This window comes from Parus major, chromosome 1 (assembly GCF_001522545.3).
Source record: "Parus major isolate Abel chromosome 1, Parus_major1.1, whole genome shotgun sequence".
NCBI classification, from domain to species: Eukaryota; Metazoa; Chordata; class Aves; order Passeriformes; family Paridae; genus Parus; species Parus major.
Genome location: NC_031768.1, coordinates 32,352,434 through 32,377,509, shown reverse-complemented (window position 1 = coordinate 32,377,509; position 25,076 = coordinate 32,352,434). Strand labels below are relative to the sequence as shown.

At 37.7% G+C, this 25,076-nt stretch overlaps 1 protein-coding gene across 1 annotated transcript in view; it reads left to right on the top strand.

Annotated features, from left to right (window-relative positions):
- Positions 1 to 400: 400 nt before the first annotated feature.
- Positions 401 to 25,076, top strand: part of OCA2 (OCA2 melanosomal transmembrane protein) — a 155,478-nt gene continuing 130,802 nt past the window's right edge. Inside the window, exons 1-4 of the mRNA XM_033513614.1 lie at positions 401 to 468; positions 1,384 to 1,676; positions 22,301 to 22,399; positions 23,011 to 23,199. Coding sequence (XP_033369505.1) covers positions 1,408 to 1,676; positions 22,301 to 22,399; positions 23,011 to 23,199 — 557 coding nt within the window. The 5' untranslated portion in view covers positions 401 to 468; positions 1,384 to 1,407. The remainder of the gene's footprint in view (positions 469 to 1,383; positions 1,677 to 22,300; positions 22,400 to 23,010; positions 23,200 to 25,076) is intronic.

The window sequence follows — 25,076 nt, the reverse complement described above, 5'->3', positions numbered from 1 at the left end:
ACATGGTACTGCAGCTACTGTGCAATGATGGGAAGAGTCAAGTTTGTTGATCTGCTTATAAGGACAGGTGAAAAATATAAGGAGATGAGAACTAAGGGCATTGAGGATAGTTAGAAAGAAATAGAAATACAGGGCTGGGGAAGGGTATGCCACGTGGGGAATTTCTTTTAGATTTAGATTTTTGATTTAGATTTAGTTAGCAAGCCTACCTTTACCTGGAGTCATGACCTGTGTTTGTGGCAGCTTGTATGTGCTGTCTTTTTTTTCAGTAACTTCCATTCCCTTCTAATCTGCAAGGCCATGAGAGGTCAAATCCGCATGAAATCATAATTAGCTGTTTGTAATTTCTGTTTCAAGTGATTTCTCCCACTGGGACTGAAGCAGAGCCTATTATTGTGCTATTTTTTCCCCACAGCCCTGCAGGAGTACCTAAGTGTCCTGTGCTGAGATCTCCACAGGGAGGAGCAGGTATGTGCTCTGACGAGGCTGTGCTCCCCCACCAGAAGGATGCTGGAGGCTGACAGGCCTGTTTCCTGAGCTCTTGCTGTCCTCTGCAGTGGCTTTGGCACTTCATGCTGAAATATTCCCATGATTAAACTCCACAGCATGTGTTTAAGACCGGCTGATCTTTAATTCAGTTGTCATGTCTGAGTTGCACACTTTGTGGGATTCTGAAGTGGTTTTTATAACTTTTCAGATTGAATTTTAATGACGAGAACATAAAAGCTTTTTGACTTTTATGCACTATTTTTTGTTAAAATCACCGTTAATAATCATATCATAAAACCTCATTTTCATCACATTTCATGAATGCTGCTGGCAACTGCTGGAATGGCACACTGTCTTCATAAAACTCAAGTACCTGCTCTGCTTAATGAGGGTCCATCATCCGTGGTGGATCTGCAGTGGGACAGGGCTTTCTGAGGGAGCACAAAGGCTGGTGGAGACCTATGGCTTCTGTGAGGCTGCTGCCACCACAGCTGCAGGAGAAAAGTTGTGTGGTGGTGGTGAAGCAGTGCTCTTGTAAGCTGGGAAGATGTTCTGCAGCAGTGACTCTTGTGCCACTGATGCAGAGATGATTTTGGCTTATTTTATGGGATAAGTTAGTGCAAGTCATTGGGAGATGTATGGGACAAAATCATGGTAGGCATGGAAAAAGTAGAAGACCCATCTATTTATCTAATTCAGTGCTTATAGTGGCTAAATTTGAAATTGCAAAGATGTTTAAAACATTGGAATTTTTCCTGGTGTAAAGAAATTAACAAGGGAAATACCCAAAAATGCACTCAAAGAAATCTGATTGGCACTTTAAACGTGCTTGTACTGCAGTAAACATTGGGTCAGTTCCACTTAATCCTAGTATATTTGTTTTCACTTTTTTAGGAGAACGCCCCCCCGCAGGGACAGATGTACTTGGATAACAAAGATTGTAGTACAGTTACTAGACAACAAGAGATGGAGCTGAATCAGACATCATCACATCAGACCAGTTTATCTGCAAAGGTGGCAGCCAAACCAATGACCAGAAGTTGCAATGAGCTGCAGTTATTAAAAGAGTATCATGGCATGGTAGCAAGTCTCGGAGATCCACAGACACTGTGTGAAAAATCAGCAATAGGGGAGGATGGCTGCATTGCTCTGGGAGAGGATTTCACTCCTGTGCCCATGCAGGGAAGGTAAGAATAAGAGCAAACAATGTTTTTTCTCCAAATCAAAATTAATTTTTATTTCCTTGCAGGACAGATACGTATGTTCTTTAAATGAATATTTCTCCCACTGACACGAAGAGGCAAAACCTTAATGGAACATCAGGGCAGTTGTAATTGCCATGGAGGGGTCATGGATCACTGGATTTCTAAACTGTTCTCAGCATTAATAGCCACCATGGGCCAATTTTGCTGTGTTTTCAAGATCATACAATTGGCTTTTCTTCTCTACTTGGTGTCAGAAAACACACAGAGATAAAGAAGTTTTCACATCCCACCCTATACTTCTTTCAGAGAAACGCATCATAAAGGCATAGAGAGAAATACTACAGCTGAGGCTGCAAACACTAAAATGGCACAATATAGCACGACTCTGATAGCTGACACCACACATCAAGTGGACAAGGAGTGTGTGTTCCTCATGCATCCTCTCCCACATCAGGAACGGTGCAGTTTGCTGGGGTGGGGTGTTAATCTTTCCTGTTGTGACAGATACAACATCAGCAATTCCATTTTTAAGTACTTAGAAATAATTTATAGACCCCAAAATATTTCAGATGGATTTTGAAAGCTTTGAACCAGCAGCAACTACAGTGACTGGAAGGCAGCCAGGGTGGACTGTCAACTTTTTCGGTAGTTTTGAGCATCTTTAGAGGTGGCTTGACAGAACCTAAAGTGAGAGAGAAGTGCTGTACCTAATCCAAACTCCTGCAGAACATAGGCCTTGAAATGCTGCCTGGCAGTGTCTGCATTGAACAAGGTTTACACTGCAGCTGTGAAGCAGAGTGTCAGCACAATATCCAGAACCTGATGTTGGAGACCTTTGTTGCGTGGCTACAAATCAGGAAAATCATGTCATGTGGGAGGTGCAGTCCTGGGGGCTCCCCACAGTTCTGGCTGTGCTGGTGACGCCTCTGGTTTGGTGAGAAGGGCTGAGATTTGACTCTTGCCCCTGCATCTCAGTTAGAAGGAAATGTGCTTATCTTAGGAAGAAAAGAAGTTTGGGGCATTTTGGTAAGTTCCCTGACCTGAGCAAAGGAAAGCCATGATAGCTGGATGAGTTTTGTTGTGCCCCTTAATTACACACATCATAATTATGGCATAGAAATCTACAGCAAACTCAGTCAATATTTTAATTTGCATCTGAAAGTGTTTCTGTCAGGGTGAGAATCGGAAATCATTATAGCTATGTTTTCCAAATATTAAAAAATGACTCAAATTATTAGCTGGACCCAAAAGCTGTATAAACCTTTTTTTTTTTTTTTTGAGTATTTGAGGATTTTTGTGTTGACTAAGAATTTTACTGACAGAAACAAATCTTTTAAAAATTCTTCAGTTCATTATGTGAAGGGATGAGTTAATGCCTTATTCTGAAAGAGCATGGTAAGTACAATGTGTGTGAGGATGGGGGTAAGGCAAGGGAAGAGAAGGGAAGGACTGAATGCATCTGAAGACAAGGTTTTTCTTTTTGTGAATTCACATCTATATCTTGCTACAGCTGTGTTTGCCAGTGCTATTTACCTTCTAGTTTACTACCTGGCACTTGAACAAAGACCACATTTGTATTCTTATGGACCAGCTTTCACTGTTCTGGCTAAACTTCTTCCTATTATTTTTCAGTGAGTGATATGAATATGTGTACTGGCAATACACAACATCTGTGAACTTCTGAACCATCTGTAAGCCCTCTCTGGTCTCAGGTGCCAGAGATGAAAAATACTAGGTCATGGGGGAGCCCACCTTCCTGTGAGTGCAGGGAGTAACTCTAAGTCTTTTGCTAACACTGTTAGTGTTGAGGAAACTGGAGTCACTGTGCATGACTTAGGAACAGAGGTACAGTTAAATAGCCATACCCATACCTGTGCTGTCTTTCAGACAAATGTATATCTAATCTTCTATGGTAGTATATTAGGGTTCAGAAAAGGATCTCTCAAAATTTCTTCTTGTTGATCTTTGCCTCTTCCTATTCCAATTTTGATTTTTTTTTTCTTTTTAAAAGATTAAACCTATCACTCTGTTTATCACTTTATATGATGAAACTTATCACTCTCTCCTTAGCATGCATTTTAACCAATATTTATCAGGTGCAGTTAAAATACTGGTGTGACCTGTATGACCACTCTATATGAGCAATTACCCTTAAATCATTGTGACTACCCAACAGAATGAGGATAAAAACAGGGATAAACTTTTGCAGAGTCACAAGTTGTTTGATTACTTTCATTAGAATGAGAATTAGCTTTCAATGTAAATTGTTCTTTCGCTTGCAAAGAAAACTACTGATGATTAAAATAAGAGGAGACAAAACTTTTTTTTCCATTCAGTGGTTCACTAAATTGGCACGTCTGTATGGTTTGTTTTAATGCATCTACTCAACTTAAATTACTGAATTATCTTTCAGGATAAGACTCCCAGGTTCTCTAAATTTTTCACATGTATACTGAGACAAGACTTTCCAAAGAATCTATTTAATGGAACAGAGGATTTATCTCAGTCTCTAAAATTACCTTTAAAAAAGTGTTCTTGTGTTAAGCAGGGCCATTCACCCTGAGACAGATATGTCCACCCTATTTGGATTAAGCATTTCCTTTTGATTGCAGCACAGTCCTGCAATATTTTGTGGTCAGTGTACCTATTGGGCTGCCTGTCTGTCAGAGTGCCTTCTCATTTACATTCCATGAACAGTGGTACCTCCTAACTCCAGGTTTTACTGCATCGCCTTAGTTTCCTCTGTGTGAGGAGATCTGGACCATCCACTGTGGTCACTCCAATGATCCTGTATTTCCAGTGTTCTTCCCCTAGAAATAAAGCTGTCTGCCTTCTTATGAACAACATAGTCCTGCTTCAGTCCTGCTTGCTGGGGACAATGTAGGCTTGTTTCTCTGAAGTGACCATGAATGAGCTCCAGTGACATCCTATTCAGTTGGAATGCACCTGGCCTAGGTGTATGTTTACACTGAACAGTGGTGTACTTTGGATTATCAGAAATGCAGCTTTTAAAGTATCAAAACATGGCAATGAAGTCTGCATTTAGTTTTTTCATTTCTCTCAGATTCCTCAGATTTTAAACAATGGCTTGACCGGGGTCCTTTTCGTTACAGTTACATGAAAGTGACTTTTACAGCCAATGGACCTTGGTCCAAACCACCTTCATGAGCTCCTTACCTTGCAGGAAGATTCCACACTGCTTTGTGGCACCATAGGCAACACTTTTCAGGTCAGCACTGACACCTCTAAAGACACTGGGTACTTGCTTCCATCATGTCTCTGTACATACAGAATGTGGCCCCAAAAAGGCCCTTTGGTCTCATCATTGTCAGCGCTATTTGCCTGGGAAGAACTTAACAGCATGGTTTTATATGAACCAAATCTGAAATCTTCCTTTGTGGTCCACAGGAAGGGGGTGAATTCAGCTATTTACCTTAGGAGCTCATGAGCATCAAAGGTAATCTATAGAAATGAGATGAATAGTAATTCTTAATTCCATGTAAGCAATTACTTTGCATTACTCCACTGAAGTTATATTTGGATGAACTTGGCCCTGGAGTTTTATGGTCCTCTAATATGATAGTCTTTAGAAGACTTTTTCTTTATTCTTTGTGTGTCATTAAGAAGATCCATCTCTAGGATAACAAAAAAAGTAAAAAACAACAACAAACCAAACAACAAACCAACAACAAACCCTCAAATTTTTTTAGTCTGCTTGAAAATATTTTTCAGCAAGCAAAACTATTTCTTTCAGCATTTCTCCTGTCCCACAGTTTCACTTATGTAGTAACAAGTAAAAATGATCAACCAAATCCACCTCTTCCTGAATATCTGGTATCAGAATCAGTAGGGAGATTGGTTTGCAATCTCAGGTTTGCAAGGTCAGTGAGTTAAAATGTCTATTGAGTCCTTGGTTTGTAGCAAAACAGCAGGAAGATTGCAATTTTATTTCCTTTTAGCTGGAGAAACTGGAAGAGGAGAAGGTATTGTATAGTGAAAAGTCAATATGAGAGTGAAGTTATGCCTTTAACCATAAGGGATTATAAATCTCAATTTTGATTTTTAATTATGTTGATGTATTGCTACTTTTAAAAGACATTTATGAGATTTAGAATTAGATGTCAAGAAGACATGGTTGCTGTCTGAATAAGTAAAATTTATGTGACAATTTAAAAGCTTCTTTAATTTATGTGACAATTTGAAAGACAGGGGAAAAGACTAAGGGAAAAAAACCCTCTCTAAAACAATAAAACCACTTCTTTTTTTTTTTTTTTTTTTTGCACCCTAAGGCTAATTTTGATCTTTGGCTATTAGAAAAAAATGGGATCATCTCTTTAACAGTCAAACACAGAAAGCATCATTTTCACATCATAATTGCCTGTTTGTGTAGGAACCATTCTGATTTTTAATGTCAATCACAGTATCATTAGAGAAGAGTCCAGCACAGATAGATGACTTCACAGCAAAATGTCACCTTCATCATCCTCAAATGATGGTTATCTTGCTTGCTGTCTGAATGATGGCACTTCTGGCTTTCTTCTCATTTCTTATCCATTGTGAACGTTTCTATATTTTGATTTCCCATGTGGATCTTTAAATGCTATGACACTGCAATAAACAAATAGTATGGAAGAAGTTTGAAAGTCCAACTTTTCTAATTGATTTAGTTTGATTCATTTGGTTTTAAATAGACCCTCTCAAACATTTATTGCTTACATGGAGGCATGTGGCTTCAACACAGCTAATCATGAGCAAACTGTGTAGGGGCATGGAACTGCTGAGACTCACTTAGCTTAGATAATAGCTCCCTGCTGTTGCCACTACAATATCATAAAATACCATTCAAATCCTGAAAAGCTCAAAAGAAGCAATAAACAGCTCTAGCAAAACTTTAGGTTGAATGGTAGGAAGTATAACAGAAGACCATATTATGCACAATAGGCAAATAAATAAGTTTTTGTCGGGTTCTGCTGCCCTATTCTAATTTGCTGTTCTGCATTTCCTGGGAAAAAAGGTATCTTACCATGGTAACAGAAGGAAGAATGAAACTTAGTTGTATGATGTAACTTAAAGAGAGTATTTGACTTCATTTGAGCAAAAGAGGTGTGTTCAACAAAAGACAGTTTTTGATATAGTTCCTGCTGTTAAACATACAGAAAGAGGCTTCACTCATTGTAAGTTTCTCTGTGTTCAAAGTTGCTTAATTTTTTGGTTGCTTTGTATTATTCATTGTCTCAGTGCTAATTTCTTATAATTATTCACATTATCTCAGATTGGTCATATACTACAATTTCTATTCTGCCACTGACAGACTAAAATCACAGTGCTCCCATGTAGCCACTCAAATGCTTTTTACTCTGACAGAACATTCAGTAAAAAAGAACCCACCATTATTAATTTTTGTTTCTGAGTGCTCTATTGAAAGAATTAGGGGGTACTAATTAACTGCTTCACACTTTCTTAACTGTCAGGCTAGACACTGAGCTTAGCACTCAGTGAAGAATTTGCAGTCTACAAACCTCCAAAAGCCAAATATTTCATTTGAATGCCTGTGACATTCCACAAAGCTGTTGAATTTTACAAGCAGCTGGTCTTTTCCTAATAGTTAATAATATGGTAATGTGGGGTTTGTCTTTGTGAGACCTCTTAGGCCAGCTGTGGAAAGATGCTAGTCATATACAAGATGGGACTGGACAGCACTTTTCTCATGCAAAACTGTTTAAAAAAGGAAAGGCTTTTAATGTTAGATTTTTTTTTCACATTGAAAGGTAAAGCAAACAAGTCAGTCAGACTTTGAAAAGAAATGTGTTACAAAGGGCCAGTCACAGATGAGCAGGAGGGTTTGCCTAGGACTTATATATCTGACATGAAGAGTAGCCGGCCATCTATGGTGAAGCAAATAACTCAAACACTCAACATATCTCCCTTAAGCTTTTCTCTGAAAAATTGGTCTGTGTTTTGCTAGCTTTAGCATAGCTTTGCTCCTGGCTGATGTGTGTGTGTGTGTGTGCAGGTGGTAGCTCCAACGTTCTGAAAGATTGACAGAAATCATAACTGCTCATTAGCAGCTGGACAAGTTATACTAATTAATAAGATTTCAGTTTTGTCATAGTTTTTCTGCTATGTAGATGTGCATAAGTTTTATGTGAGAAGGAACAACTGAGTTTTCATGGACAGTGACTAGGAGGAAGGAAAAGAAGGCATAGGAAATCCATGATCCTTACATATATTACTGTATCAGTCAGATATATATATATATAGGGAGCCACTGCAGCACTGTGTTTGGGTGGTAAATAATCTTCATGATAACATGGCAATTCTTCTGTGGGCCCAGGCTCTGCAGCTGAAGGGTAGAACAAGACATGACCTGAAAGTGAAGCCAAAATAGTTGAGAAAGGGAATAATGTAAAGAAATGTAATGCTTGACGTTAAGTTTGGGCCACTGAAATTAAGGTGTGGACCTCAATGAGCCTGAGGTGGAGCAGGGACCCATGAACTTTGCAGGGCTTAGAGGAAGAGGAAAAAAGCATCTTGATGTAATGGTCTAATCAAAAAAGAAGTAATGCTAGTGGGAATTACTTTATGTAGTTGTTTGGGTACACAATATCTCCTTTGCTCTGAGTAGTATTAAACACACATTTCCCAGTTCTTGGTTAAGTGCATGGGTCCACATACATCTGCCAGACACTGTCCATCTGCCAGACTCCAAGACAATCTCTTTTTTAATTTCAATGAAATTTTAAAAATATATAAAGGAACATCAATTAAAACAGAAACTATTATTCAGATATTCTATTTTATAAGAAAATTTCTTGATAATCAACACTGTTCTGTTTATATACTCTTGATTCTTCTTTCTGATGACTATTATTTTGTGGAAAATATAAGGGCCTGAAGGGAGAGCAGAGGAAGGGTCTGCAGTCTTTAGTCTAATAGCCGGGGTGATGAGGTAAAAGCTTGGTTAGCTTAGCTCACACTGAACATTTGACCAAAAAAATTGTCTCATCCTCTGCCCAGACTGCTGGGGAGCTGCTGCCAGAGGAGGAGAGAGGACTTTGATATAGAAGTGGAAGGAGAAGTGTTTGTATAGATAGATATCAGTAAAATGTAGAGGCAGTAGGAGTAGTGGAAAAGATGAATGGAAACTCTTCCCTGCAGCTACAAAGGAACACTGAATGAAGGTGAAGTACAGTGTGAAATACAGTGTGAGCAGGGTGTACTGAGCCAAGGATTAAATTAGGTAAAAGCAAGTTACCTAAATTACCTAAAAAGGTTATAAGCTAGACTCTGATACAATCAGCCCCCAGACATCTAAAAAAAAAAAAGAAGTCAACTTCATCCAAAGCTGCAGGTAACAAGAATATGAACTTGTCAGTCCCAAACCCTCAATCCAGACAGCCAAGTTAGCAGCATTCCTTGCTAACCCTGAATATCTTGCACTCATAATTACTTACAGGTTGGTCTTTCAAACAAAAGCAAGACATGTTAAAAAGATAAAGACATGGAAGCTATGACTCCTCATAAAATAAAACAATCTTACCCTGTAAGGGGATACAGAAAGAAATATTTCTTTCCTTCTTTTTTTTTCCTTGCTTGCCATCAGGAGCAGATGTTTTAGAGCATAGTTCTGCTGGTGATGGGGATCTTTCAGTCTGCCCCAAACTGCAAATGTCTCTCTCTTTAGAGTTAATTATCATCAGAGTGTTTTGTCCTTTTGTGTTAAAAGCACTGGAAATCATTCCTCAGCTGCAGCAAAAATTTCTCAGATAGTGATGGTCATATAGTTAAGAACAGAAGTTCATGTTAAATTGAATGTAGTTGATGGAAAAATACATAAATGCAGATGGGAGAAATTAGCCAGTGAAGTTAAAAAAAAGGTCACAGTCCGTAGTCTGGCAAATCATATGGCTTTTTAAAACCTGCTGTACATAAGGAACTCAAATGATTTACTATCTGAAATATAGCAAAAGCTGATAAATGAGTCACAAAAATGCTTACAGACAGTGAAAAAGCAAGCAATTCTCTGCTTGATAGGGGCTAATGGGGCTGCAGGGACAACCTGCAATAATTGTGCTAATGGACCAGCAGCAGTCAGAGACTGCACAGAGCTCTGCCCACAGCAGGTCAGAGCTATATCAAGGACAGCACTGTGAGCTGAAGCCAGGGCTGTCAAAACTGGGTAGGTTCAGAAATAATGCACTTATGTTTGTTTTCTTTTAAATTTATTTTTCTTTGCATATTTTTATATTATTTCTTTTGGACAGGGTGAAATATAAACCAGGTTGGCAGTTACTGCCACTCAGTTTTAAAAAGTGGAGCAGAAGCTACTGAGTCAGTTCTGTGTGAGCTGGCATCATTCAGAAGCAGCTGTGAAAGGCTGAAGGCTTTGCTCACACTTTCAGAGCTACTGTCTTTTTTGGTACTAGTCAGTAAGGACAGCAAACAATCCATCTGCCATTTGCTCCCTGGTATCCTTGAGCAGCATTTCTGAAAGGACTCCCTTGACTGAGGTGGAGCTCTGGTAGTGGGGGAGTATGAAAGCATCTCCCTCAGATGGCCCCACTGGCGATTACACTGAACTCATGTGCCTGGCAGGGCTTTGCACTTGATTTTTGAGGAGGAAACACTATGCTTTTGAGGAGTTTACTGTAAGAAGTCTAATCCTGGGTAGGGTAAGTAAATATTCTGCAGTGACTTTTACTCCCATTCTTGTGGTTTTGCGCGATTTATTTTCTCTGCTGCCAAGAAAATAAAGAGGTGGAAGCAGTTTCAAATACTCTTTTGTTTCTAATCTTCCTAGAAGTGATAGGAACAACTCTACCTTTTCAACCGTGTCAATGACATGTGACCTGCAATCCTCTTTAGGAGTCTATTGACAGCTGGTTCAGCATGTAAACCTCTTACAGTGAAGAGGATGAACCTGAATTTAGTGAATCTGTCTGCTAAAAGGAAGAATAAACCCAGAATGACAAGGAATACCCTTCTGTTTTCTCTGATGTCTATAAGCTAAATTGTATAAGCTAAAAGAGAAGGGCTATGCTGTAATATTTTCTAAATATGTGGGTTTTTGTTGCATCCATTGGCGGTCTATATCCTCTTTTCCAGTCTGCTCTGTGTGCTGTATGTTGGGCCTCCCGGTGCTTTCCAGTGGAGGCCAATGAAAAAGAAATATTCTACAAAGTGGTGCAATGGGATCTGTGCATTTTAGACATTGTTTTTGGGTCACATCTACTTGGCATATTGTAGTATGTGCCTACAAATAAGCCAAATCAGAACTGCAAGAAGTTGTGATATTTCAGAGTAAAAAAACATTGAACATCAGTGTTCAGAAAACTATTGTTTTTAACCATAAATAAAATTACAATAAACACTCCTTAAAAACATGTTCCTAGTTAAATGGAAGTATTGAAGAGGATTACATAACCAGAAATATTCCAACTTTGACTGAAGACAGAAGACAGACTTGTCATTGGCAGAAGAGAATGATAGATTGTCATAAGGGTTTGTATGTATGGGAATTGTACTAATCAAAGTTTTGAATCTATTTATCTGTGGACAAAAGTTGATTCAACTACACTGATGTTGTTAGACCTATCATGCTTTCCTTCAGCTGGAAATCTGATGTTTGTGAGGCAGAACACACAAGAACTCTATATCAAAAGCAGTTAACAAATGTACCAATCTATTTACAATTTGGAGTACAACTGGTCATTTAGTTTTCTTGATATGCCACTCCAAAAATGTTTTAGACTCAAGCAGATAAGTTGGAGAACAGAAAATTCTGTCTCTTTATACTTTCTAAACTCTGCATGAAACTGAGAAGATTTAGGTCATACTTATAATACTTTGAGATCATCTAAAGTAAGTATCGATACTGGCTTCCTTATAAGTAATGAAATTTGTTTACTTGGATGCAAAATTAATTATCTGGATGCTACCTGTGCTGCATCTGTATTTCTTCAGGAATAAGGTCTTCAGGGTGTCACATTTAATCTCCATTAACAATAAAGTTGCAAGAAACTGCATACTTTGTCCTAATTTAGCTACAGTATTTGGTTATTGACCAAAATAAATTAATATATAAACAGGAATAATACTTCAGAGCTGAGAATGTAGCCATACCTCCTGTGATGAGTAAAAAATGTTGATGGAGTCCATCTTTTCTAATCAACGCCCTTTTAAAAATTTGTCTATGTGCTTTTGTCTTAACTTAAAATCTTTTACCTCTGCCATGTGTCATGTTATTTTTTCTGTTCAGCCCACACTTTTTCCTAATGCTACTGGAGGCAATAAGTACTGTGGCTTCAGTTTTTCCACTATTCTAATTAATTTTCATGTTCCACAATCTTAAAATAGTACAAAGTGGTATTTTTTCTCTGTGACAATCCACTATGGACCTCTACTTCTCATAAATATTTTTTGTTTGTTTGTTTTTAAAGCATTTCTTTTCAATTATGATCTACTTTTAAATGCCATGACTCAAATGGATTACATTATTTGCACTCTAAACTGTCATTTTTGTGTAGTGGAACAACTATTCTTCTATGCTGTTTCTGGAGGTGCAGAAGGGCTACTTCTACATTAACTTTTAATAACAATGTCTGATTATGGGCACTTCAGTGTCTTTATTTGTTTGCTTGTTTGCTGTTTATTGTTTTGTTTTGTTACTTTATTTATTGCTCTGCTGCCAGGAGTATCTGCTTGCTTGGCTCCTTTGCATTTCCATTTTGTCAGAATATCCTTCAGTTTTCCTGCTGTATCACACTCCGTGGATAATTTCTTTTTGCAAAGTGCCTGTGCAGATGGTACTAAAAAGAGAGTTGTTGATGCAGCTACTGCTGACAACGATATCTGCAGTTGTTTTATTGAAAAAATATATGCAAGAATTGTGTTTGTGAACACTTTTTCTTATGTTTTAAGCTTTTCTTATTTGGAGGCACTGTTGGTCCAAGAGCACTAAACCTGTTTGATCCATTTGTGTTGATAATCAAATAGCCGGGTAACCGTCTGGTTCAACACATGGCAAATGACAAGAACTGCTTTTTAAACGTTTAAATTGTGGTATCAGTTCATTCTTTTAAGAATGCTAATGAGTGTTTTTGATTGAAAAACTAATAGATTATTCAGGCACTGTATCTGCTTGAGGAATCAAAACACCTATAAAATTTCTTCTCCCTTTACCTGTTTGTGTTAGCTGTGCTCCACTGCTGATACAGAAGCTGCTAACATAAGGCAGCTAAGTCAGAACCGTCTTTCCCCTTCTCTGCAGATAATCCCCTGATGAAGAATTTCCTTTTTAAATCAGGGGCACTGGCACTTTCCCTTTTCTATTTACTTTTTCTTTGGGAGCAGAATGAAGTTTTATTTATGTAACTTCATTTCTGTGTGGCCAGCGATTTTCATGTGTATGTGAAGAGTTATTGTCCTACCTATTTTTTTGATGATCAATATGCAGGAGTTTAGCTTTGGGTTGGAACTAATTTTTAAATCATACATAACAAATATTATGGCATATCTCATGAAGAATATGCTATTTAAGGAAAAACATGGAAGGAAGTCACCTCTGTGAGACTATGGAGTAACCAAAGTTACTTCATTCTGTATAGGGTCGAAGGGAATGTGGTCTCTGAGAGGAGTTTGGCATCTCTGTGACAGGGAGGGGAAAAAGTGTATTAAGAAATATGATAGACAGCTAAACTGTGTTGCTGGAACAAAGCCATCTGCTGTGTAGGAAGAGGAATTTCCTTCTGAATCCTGATCCTGGTTTTTGGTTTTTCAGTGCACAGCAGCATGTTATGACCTGGAGAATGATTAAAGTTTAAATCAGGAAGAGAAGAATCTAAAATGGCTTTTTTTAATTTTTTTTTTTTTTTTTTTTTTTTTTTTTTTTTTTTTTTTTTTTTTTTTAATTTGGTCAGTTACCCCACTTTAGGGAGGACTTGCTGAATATAATTTGCATGCTACCCTGCATGAGACAAACAAATTCTCAGAGTTCCTTTGGAATGTGTTATTTATAATCCTCGGTGTTTGGTTTGATTTGTTTTGTGGTCGTTTTTCTTCCCCCCTTTCTTTTTATTTTGAGAATTTCAGTTGAATGTTTTTATGGACTCCGATCTTGTGTTTTAAATTTGTCTCCCCTTAGTCGGCAGTGAATCAAAAATCTGTGTTTTAAAGCTGCTTTTTAATACAGATTAGAAGCTCCTTCTCTGACACTGTAGCCTTGAGTGTCTGGATCCCTAAGGCCTTTTAAGGCACAAAAAAAAAAAATCTGGTAGCAAACTAGAACCAAGGCTATGGAATGAATTTCCCGGGGCATGTAAACAGTGTATGTTAATATGTAACAGTGATCTAAGTGAAGATTAGGGGCTATTGCATGGAAAAGCACCATCTTTGTGAGATAAAACTGCATTTATTCTTGGACAACTTCACTGACTATTATCCACATATAAGAGGAAATATTTAAATGATATGACCTGCCTTTTTATTCTGTTTAGTTTTTCAATTTGTTCCTCTGGGATTTTCAATGTTTTAAAAGTTTTTGGCTCTGATATAACTCAAGGTGGAATGCAAATGACTAGTTATGTAGAATTACTGTATTTTGGAATTTACTTGTTAGGAAGTTATAAGGAAGCTGTGTTTGGAAAGACTTGGTGATAGACTTCTTTTGTATACTTAATCAACACTGAATAGTTTTTTTGATGAAAACTCTTCTGTATGAAAAAATCAAATCTCAGTGCAATAAAATGTACATTAAAAAGTACTTTTTTATAACACTGTAATATAGACATTATTTGTATAAGGCTTGTATATCATTCAGTGAAAAAGTCTTTTTGTTACTTCAGAGTTAATTCCCCAGGTTCCTTATATAGACAACATGAGAGATGTGGAGGATGAAAATGATCTGAAGAGATCTCTCTCTTGCCAGTGTCTGTAACGAACCTAAACCAGAGTTTCAGATGGCAAAGCTTATATGAATAACCTCAGTGTCTTCTGCTCAGCCAGAACCTGAAAAGAAATTCTTAGTACCTCAGTTTTAGTTAAAATAATTTAAAAAAAGAAAATATAATGGACTTCCAAGTGAAAGAAAAAAACAACATTATTTTATCAACCTAATAGTGTTATTTCAAAATCTGACAGCTATTATCTCCTACTAGAAAGTATTTATCTACAAATTTTACTGCTGTTTCTTCTTTGTCTGCTCATTCTGCTCTAGCTTTGAAGCAAATTTTAGCATTTTTGCTAAGTCCAGTCAACTGAGATCATCATCAACATAAAGGCTATATAAATTTTTGTAGTTATATTGTAATAGCTATTTAACAGATATGAGTATTCTTGAACTGCCATGTTTCATTTTATTGCAACCAATGGACAAAATACTAGTCCCAGCAAGCTTACAATATTTTGGATCCATCATGTTGCCTTTTTGAAACTTAACTTAATTTGATGACAACTTGATATTTTTTTAAACTGTGCAGTGGCCTGCCTCTGTAACACCTCTCTAGGCACAGAAATCAGCCACATTTTCTCATGTTGTTAACAAGCACTTTTTTTGGTAGATGTCTGGCTTTTTTTTTTTTTTAACTCTAAGGCATGGAGACACTTTTTTTTAGTGACAAAGTCTTTTTTTATCTAAACGATATGGTTATGAATAATCTTATATCCAAATTCTTGTAATGAAACATATGGAACAACAATTTTCAAAGAAATGCTTAAAAATAGATTTTTCATTACTTGATCTCTATGTATAATTAACTAATTAATTTTTTAAATCCCCAAAATGGGTGGCATAAGGATAATGAAAGGCCAGAGAAGCAATGCATGGCTTGTTGGTGCATCTCTTGGACTAAGGAAAATTTTATCAAAATAATCCTGCCTCACTGCTGTGTATGAAGGTGTTCCTTCATATGGGAAGTGCCCAGTAATCTTGTTTTAATATATTGTATTTCCTTTTCTTGCATAATTCTTGGATTCAGCTGCTCTCTAAGCAAATCTTCATGCTTTAACATATGTTCCTCCAAACCTTTGAGATTGCAATATTCTATCACTTCAATGCTTGACAAATAACAGCCTTCTCTAGACATGGTAATATCATCTAGTTGTATCTCAGACCCACTGTTCTGTTCATATTCCCATCATCCAAATATCTTTAAGAGTCTGATCAGATACAAAGTTAAAGAACTAAGTTGTGACCACTTTCTCAATGGCTGAGACTTTTGAGATTCCCTTATGAACTAGAAAAATGGTGTGATCCCCCTTTATTTGTCATAAATTCAGTTAGCAGCAGAGCTGGCTAAGTGAAAAGCTCATTGTGAATGTCAAGGAAAAATGCTGCCATTTAAAAGCCAAACCTGCAGAATATACTAAAGTGTCACAAGTGCAGTCATGCTTTAAATGTTCTTGATAAATTTGCAGACTTATTTTTCAGTATACCCTGCAGATTTGCAGATAATACCTCTTAACAGGTTATCAGTGTAATCCATAGGGAAACTGGGGGTTTGAGATTTGGACCACTACCCATACTGGCTCTTTCAAATTTGCAGCTTGCTGGCAGTTGCTAACAGCTAAACTCTTTTGGCAGCATCTGCTCCTGAAATTTATTTTCTCCTTCAGACTGTCTGCAGTTTTCCATGTGGTCTCCTGTAGCTTTCCAATTTTCTTTGCTGAAGCAGAAAATTTAGAGGAGGAAACAGAAGATATGCTTTGCAGTGCAATTTCTCACTCCGTCAAATGGTAGGTTTTTGGACCTGCTGTATCACTGTGGTCCTGCTGGATGCTCAAGAAATCAGAGTTGATCTGTGTCCCCATCCCCATCCCTGCTCCCTTGTTGGGTGCTGTGGGACAGGTCCTGGTTGGGAAGACTGTGGCCCTGCCAGACCCATGGCCACTGCCTGCTCCTGGTTCCCTCCCACAGGGTAGAAGCACCGCATGATACCCTGACACAGGAACAGAAAATGTGTGAGAACAGTCCCGCTGAGGCAGAGTCAGAAATACTTCATGGCAGCTTAAGGGTTAAGTCCTTTCTTTTCTCTTCACCTACTATAGTGTAGTCTGTTTACAACCCTCCAATGTCTTTTTGACAGAGACAGGCAGAGACTTGATGTAAACAAGTTACCAAATTGTGGAGATACCAAATTTTAAATTTTTTTTCAGAGAAGCACAATAACCCTACAAAGCCCAATTTGATTATAAAACAAGAATCAGAGGAAGCACTCTATCTTCCAGGCTATTTTTGAAATTAAAATTGCCCTTGCAGAACATGTTCACTTTCCAAATCCAGCAGAAATTAATGAAGCAAGCACATTGTGTGGCCCTATCTAAGGAACCATTTCCATAAAGGATAAGATTAGCACACATTTCTTAAGCATGTTCCTTAATTGACTGGGATCTTGGCATGGCAAATGCTTCTCAATTTGGAATAATGGAATCATTTAGAATGAAAAAGACCTTTGAGATTATCAAGCCCAACTGTTTTCCCAGCATTACCAAGTGTACCACTAAACCCTGGCCCTAAGTGCCACATCTACATGTCTTTTAAATACCTGTTACCTGCTGGTTACTCAGCACTTCTCTGAACAGTCAGTTCCAATGCATGACAACCCTTTCTGTGAAAAAAATATTTCCAAACAGACAATCTGAACTATCCCTGAAACAACTTGAGGCCATTCCCTCACGTCCTCCCATTTTCTGTGAGAAGAGACTGACGCCCACCTCACTACAACCTCTCTTGACCTTTCCTTTTCCTTTTCTCCAGACTAAACAACCCTAGTTCTCTCAGCTGCTCTTCATAAGACTTGTGCTCCAGACCCTTCACCATCTTATTTACTGTTTGGACACACTCCAGCACCTCATTTTGTCTTTCAAAATGAGACCTGCCAGTTGGCTGTACCTCTCACAGTGTCGTGCTGTCAGGTATTGCCAGCCCTTCAGGATCCCTCTCTGGGGATTCCTCTGCAGGATTCTGTACAGTCCTGTCTAATAGAAAATTAGAAAAGTCAAATAGAAAATGAGTCTGTATTAAATAATGCTTTCATTGCTCATTTTTTCTGACATCTTAATGGTGCACGGGTTTAAAGGTTCTGCAGTTTATTTGCTGATTTGGTGAAGCTAAAAAAAAAGCAGTCATCCGGAAATACTGGAAACTGTTTAGAGATGTGAGCTCTGGAGTCTTTGATCCTTCCCCTGACTCTATCAGCTGGCCATACTTGATTTGTGATGGGTAGTCATAACAATTTCCCCATGGTGTGTTACCGCTGAGGAGAAATCATCAGGGAGGGGTGTGCCTCTGTGTGAGCACACGTATATGATAAAGTTGTCAGATGTATGAGCTGAGTGCACAGTAAACGTTTAAGAGCTGAATGCTCTGACATTGGTCAGCAGGGTTTATATCATGAAACTGTTCCCCAAAATGCAGACTTTATCAGAAACACACAAATTTGGTGGAAGAATGGGTTTTAAGTGCAGTCAAAAGCTAGTCTGGGGCTTTCTTTATTTGTGGTTTGTTTGTTTGTTTGTTTGTTTTTTCTTAACATGTGTTTTTCAATTTATTTCTGCATTATGCTTGTTTACAATTAAGATAAGAGTAATTAGTTCAGTACATATGATTTGTATAAATGTTTTCTATTTAGGGAAGATGAAGCTTCTGAAATTAGACTTCATTCTAAAAGAATGTAGTAATGATAAATTTAATTCATGCTGTTTTGACTAGTCTCCATGACTAATTGTCTCTCATACTTTTACTCTGGACTTCTTATTTTCTAGGAAACTTGCTTAGTTGTTGTATTTGTTACAAACTCTTGGCTTAGTAGTACTCTTGAGCTTTTGTTTGAGAGACAGCTTCATGCTTACAACTTTATTTACTAGTTTAGAACTTGATTACTAATTCAGGGAAGCACGCTAACTCTTTTTTCCCCTAAAGGAATTATCTTTTTAATTTTTTATATAGTGAAATTTTTATAAGTTATGGTAAGAACTGTTGAAGTTCTTGCAAAACATGTATGCTTTCATATTCACCTGTTCTTCAATTCTGACCAAATCTTTCCCATGGAAGTGAGAATTATTGCTTTCTGTTTTCACAGAAATAGCTCCCTATCTGATAGTTGTGTGGATGGCATTACATATGGGACATGAAGCATTATATTAGTTGGTATTTAAAATGTTTCCTTTTTATTATAACAAATGAAAGCAATACATTGTGCACCATGATTAATCTTTTCAATACAAGGATAAATAATAGGTTCCAGTCAGGTCAAGTGATTATTTCAAGTGTTTGCAGCCTAACTAGGGTGATTATGGTCTTTTGCTGTCTCAGGCTCTTGTAAGATATTTATTTCTTTTGGTGTCCTTTGCTGTGGTGCATTTGGGATTGAAATGTTGCTTATAGCTGAACATCAGGGCCCACCACAAAGTCTTCCTTTTCCTTTTGTTTAAAGTTGCAGGTGTAAACACCATTAGGAAATGCCTGAAAATGTGGTCAGAGTGCAGGTCTGGTGCTTGATGGCAGGAAGGTCTCACTGTACCTCTCCAGAGGGCCAGTTTGACCAACACAAGCTATTCTGAGTCTCATATTTGATGTAGAAAATGCTAATGATTTTTGAGTCTGAATCCTGAGAGAAGAACTGCGAACACTAGTGGCATCCAGCTTACCAGAACCTTGCCAGCACACAGTAGAAATCTAGAGTGGTCTTCTCATCCTGTGAACAGGCCTGCCCACAATGGGTTAATGAGCTGACATGGTGATTAGCCTCTTAGTAAGGTTGCTGAATTGCTCAGTAGAAGTGGATTGCACTCCATTCCAGCATGTGGATATAACCAGTTTCTAGTTATTTGATCAGAAAGAAACATTTGAGGTGCGGCCTGACCCCAGATTTTGACACGTGTTACATTTTGATTTGTTTTGATTTGTTTCCTTTTTACACAGCGTCCCAATTATCAGCTACTTGCAGGGTTGAGGAGGACCAAGAATGACGCAAAGAGAGTTTCTTAGCACTGCAGACTTCTTCCTCTACCAGGGTGGGGTTTTGTACATTCCTAGCTTTTGGTTGCAGATCTCTTATCTTTGGATTAAGTGGATGATCAAATTGCACCTCCAGCATCTCTGCAGAAGTATGAGGGGCACAGAGGGGTTTGCATTAGGCTCTTAATCCAAGGATGGCTTTAATTTTTATAATCCATGCTATTTTTTTAATGATGTTTTTACAACTTTTCTTTCTGGAGCTTTCAGCCTTCAAGATTCTTTTATGCCCTAATTAGCTTTATTGTTTATATTACTCTCATTCTCTAATTAGAGTAATCACATCATGGGGGAGTTAAGGCTCTTCTGCTTTTTCTCTAATTATTTTTGTTTTGTCAAGCCTGGCTGTTTCCTGCTGCTTATTCTTGTCCATGTGTTTTTGTTCTCTGCAAATTGTTGTTGTCATGTACTAATTGTTTTTACTTTATCTGAAGACCTTTTCCATTTTTACTGTCTTCATCATTCTTGGCCATCTGTTCAGCTCCACAGTTCCATGTAAAAGTGACAGGACCTACACCAGCAAGTGGGGATAACAAAGTGTAAGAAGAAAGCGAAAGTGATATCTAAGTGAAGGTGATGTCTTTAATTAGCATTCTGGATTCTTCAGCTCAGGTTCTGTCACTTAAGCCACCTTCCCCCTGACCTTTATACTCCCTTTCTTGTTGCCATTCCTGTGGCTGCTTTGCCCTTCAGCACTTTTTGTCAACTGGTTATAACAGAAATGGTGAAGAGCTGCTGAGGTGTGGATTGTCAGTGGATATACATGTGCCTGTGTAGCATAAAGCAATGTTGGTGTCAAACACTAACAAGCAGAAGAAAATGGTAGTTTTTATAGAAAGTGTCTGGTTACTAGTCTCAGAATTTACACATCCTAGGAAGACAAAAACAAAAGGAGGTGTGGAAAGATTAATAGTGTGGACAAGGTGAGGTAATATCGGAACAGCATATATTATATATCATTTGAAGACTTTTTTTTCCAGTGGAACAAGTGACACTCTTGTGTCTAAAAGTAGAAACAGCTAAAGGTTGTTTTCATGAGTCAAATTTCTGAATGCACACATTCAAGGTCCACCATCAGAATTGTTATAAAAATTGCCTCCTATGGATGCAGACTTTGAGCATAGTGGGATACTGGGATTAGCCAGGATTATATCAGCAATAATTAAAGGTGAGCACACCTTTAAAGTCCTGATAGTGTTCTTGCTATCCCTATGGGTTCCATTTTGTAAAAACTCAGGTAGCCTTTTACATTGAAAGCAATGATGAGATTAGAAGAGCACTTGCTTCAAAATACCACTTTCTCCACTAAGACTTTCTCCTGCGTGGATGATATTCTCCTGCTTAAAAAAGGAAGAACTTTGGTAGCTACAGAGTATGCAATCATCTCTTTACAGACAAAGTGTCAGTGCAATGTAGCACCTGAGTTGTAATCTGCCCAACATTTGACCTGAGGTACTGGGTAATTGAATCTAACTCATTCACTTTCTTCAGCTGAGATTGAAAATATGTGGCTTACAGCAGAGTTTGAATCAGCATTGTGGCCACTCAAGGCTGAAATAACCACCTAGCACATCTGACTGAAAACACTACTGAACAAACAAAGCAGTACCTGGAGGTTTTAAGTTTATGAAGTTCAGACACAGCTCTACAAATTGCAAGAAACTTCACTGTCTTCCATCTTGTTATAAAATAAAATACGCAAATCCGTCTTTTTGAGCAGTCCTTATATTTAGAAGATAGAATAACCAGTCACTGTTGTGTATTTATTTAGAAGTCTATGATTTTATAATTTATTTCCCCTCACAGTCCAGCAATAGTGAGAGAAATTTTGTGTTTCCTCTAAATGGTTTCCTCTGGGTGTATTGAGACCTGCATTTTGACTTTCTGGTGGTGGGACGCTACATTTTTGAATGGAATAAATCTGATACTACCTGAATAATGTTGATTTTGATAGGAAATGTCTCTGAAAGAGCCTGGTCATGGGAAGATGTTCTAAAATGGCTCAATTATTTAGTCTCTCCCAGAAGCCTCCCCAAAAGCCAGACCTCTGTGATTGTGATTGATTGTCTTCAGCTGCATCTTAAGTTTGGGGATTGCACTTGAGAAAAAAAAGCTTTTTCACAATGCTAAGCTGGAATATGGCAAAAAGTCTCCTACACTGTGTTTAATTATCTGCGACACCGGGACAAAGTCTTGACAGAAACCATTTGGAAGGGATTGTGCTGCAGAAACGAAGTACTTGTATTCTGATCTTCTTCCCTAACAGCGAGTACCAAGGTTACTGTAGACATTAGTGGATTTGTAGATGGTGATCCATGTCTCAAATAACATTTGTGGGAAATAAATTCTTCTAATATCTCATATTTTATGAGGTATGCTAGTGTAAACTGATATGGAGGAGTCCCCTGTGAGTATAAGAAAGTAACTACCATGACCAGTTCAAACTTAATGAATGAAAACCTTTATTTAGGTGAACACCATTCTTAAAGAATATTTAACTAATTAGATGGACTTGTAGCAAAATATTCTGTAGATCTGTAGTGAATCATTTTACTGCAGACTTACTATTCTGTATTTTTTCTTTCTCCCTTCAAAGATACCACTTCAATTTTTCAAAATTATTCAGCTTGAGGTCAAAAAGCACTGTTTTTACAGAAAAGACACCACTACTGAAGGTTTCCTCAGAGGAAAATGGGTGAGTTACTTTCATTTTTCTCAAAATATTTTTTTTTTCTAAGTTCTCTTCTGTTTAATTCCATGTGGTTCTTTCTTATATCCTAACACAAAACCTGCTGGGAAATAAAGTGAATAGCAGGGGCTGTAAGCAGAGAATTACTCTGGAGGACCTTGGCAGACGAGAAGGGGTTGAAAAAGGAGAAGGGAAAGATGTAAGGTGTGAGGTCAGGGTGATTAGAGAACCCTAAGCTTAGACAGCTGCAGGTTCTGTGCTCTTATTTCCTCCATGTGCTGCTACATAAAGGGCACTGAAAGGCACAGCAAATCTATAGGGAAGGTCCTGATGATGGAGTTTACACATCAAATCCTGAAGTACATCTGCATGGTGTATCAGAGAGCTGGTGCTCTCAGGTGCACCTAAATGTCACGGGGTCTTTGCTCTTGCTGCCCAGTCCACCCAGCTGTGTCACCAAGGGGAGTTTGGTCTGTACTGAACAAGTCTCTTTCTATGAAATTTTCCATGAAAATATCTCAGAGTGAATGTAAGGTTCTGCAAGGTTAGTTACATCTACTACCCGCTGAAGTAAAACGCTGTTTTGTTTTATTATGTTTATTGAAAATGTGTGACAGGTTGCAGTGTATGGCTCTTCATAATCCAGATTTTACCACAGATGATGATTCATGGGACAACAGCTCTGCAGAATTTGAGCAGAGGTTTCAACTGGAAAGTGAGATGGCAAGTTTTCCTAGATCTGCTTCTTCTGAGAAATATGAAATCTTGGACAACCTTCATGTCAAGTTCAATTTATCAAAGATGAGGTCTGAATTCAAACATTAATTATTTTTTTTAAATTTCTGCATGTATTTGTTTTTATGCATAGATGTCTAGAAAAGTATTTATTTATGTAAATTAATAAACTAGTACTTCATATGTAGATGGTATCTTGACATTGATAGTTTGAAATTGACTCTTCATAATGATCAATAGCCCCTTGTTCTAACAAGAATCTATCACACGACATTCTAAATTTGTAATTAAATACCCCCTATATTGCTTTTAACATTCTTTGAAACCATTTTTAAAAGCCCTGTGGTTGATTCCACAGAATTTTTTTCTTTAGTGTTTTGTTGCTTCACTTTAATTAAAATATATGTGTAAAAGTTTTGTAGTCATTACAGTAGCTTTTCACATATACATAAAGCAAAATATAACTGAACATTTTTCCATCTTGGACAACATTAGTATATTTCACTCTTTACCCAAAAGTAGCCTTTTACATCATTTAGGCATAGAGGAAATTGAATTTGTTAATATATTAAAAGATAGCAACATCATAAGAGCTTAACTTCAAATTTTCTCAGGATATTTTTTCTGGGGATTTAACAAGCAAAAACTTTAATCTTGGATAGTAATTCCCTCTGCCCCTTCCAGAGGTCCAATTATTTTTCTAGTTTGTTTTGGTGTCTGTAAATAGCTCTGCAGGGTTTTTGTGGAGCCCAGCACTGCAGGTCCACATCTCCTTGTTGATCTGCCACGCCTGTCCAGCGGAATGTCAGTACATCTTTTCCCAATCTGTACGTTGTCTTAGCTCATCATTTCACAATTGTTTTCTTCTCATTGTGCATACGGTATTGTGCTCTCCCGCTCTGCTGTGAACAAATGGAGCAGGAGAGTTCCAATGACTGCAATTAGTGCAATGTGAGCACATGCAAAGAAGTTTGGGAGGTGCTTTTCCTCACATTTGTGGTAGATTTCCCTGGTACTTGATGGAACAAAAGTATCTATTGGGAGTGTGAAATTCATTGTTTCCAGTATAGGTTATAGGTTCCAGTATAGGTCATTGTTTCCATTATAGGTTTTTAATCTGGGGAGGAGCTCGTTTTTCTGGCAGAACTTTCCCCAGTGAAATATTTTCACTGCTGCAGTGCAAGCTGTACATATGGGATCAGCTCCTTGGCTGTTGTAAATCATAACACTGCTGAGATGGCAAGTGAAGCTAAACTGCCCAGCACCATATGCAGATCAAAAATCATTTGGCTTAGAAGAGGGGGTGAAATTCTTCATAGATTTATACTCCATGAATTTCCAGCTGAAGTCAGATAGGATTGTACTGGAGGCATATATCAGCCTAGGATTTGGCACAGGGCTTGTACTTGCATCGCTGTGCCAGATTAACACTGTAGGAAGAGACAGATTGCAAACGACGGGTGTGTCAAAAGCTGATCACGTCTCAATGTAAGCTGTTAAAAATGTTGCTTCCCTAATAAAAATTGCCATGAAAACAAACAGACGGGAGGAAAAGACCCTTCTAAATTCTTTATTTATTAAAACCATTTCCAAAACCTTGGTTTTTTTGCATCTTGCCAGCTCTTTTGGATGAGTTTGTTATTTACAAACAAGTCGTTATTAATTTATAAAAGATTAATTAATATTTTATTTCACTTGTGTCTTAAAATCAAGAGTCTTTTAACAATAACTTTAATATTATAAATTGTAAATTGGAAGTCCAAAGTGCAAACAAAAAATATAAAGGACATTAAAATTAAGCCAGTCTGGATTACACTTTATTAATTCATAACAAAATAAATTCTCAAAATTACAGAACAAAACTGTAATGTAGAGATGAGTAAAATTGACAGGCAGCATAGAGGCTCTATGACTAGGATAGAGGCTCTATGACTAAACTGGCACTAAA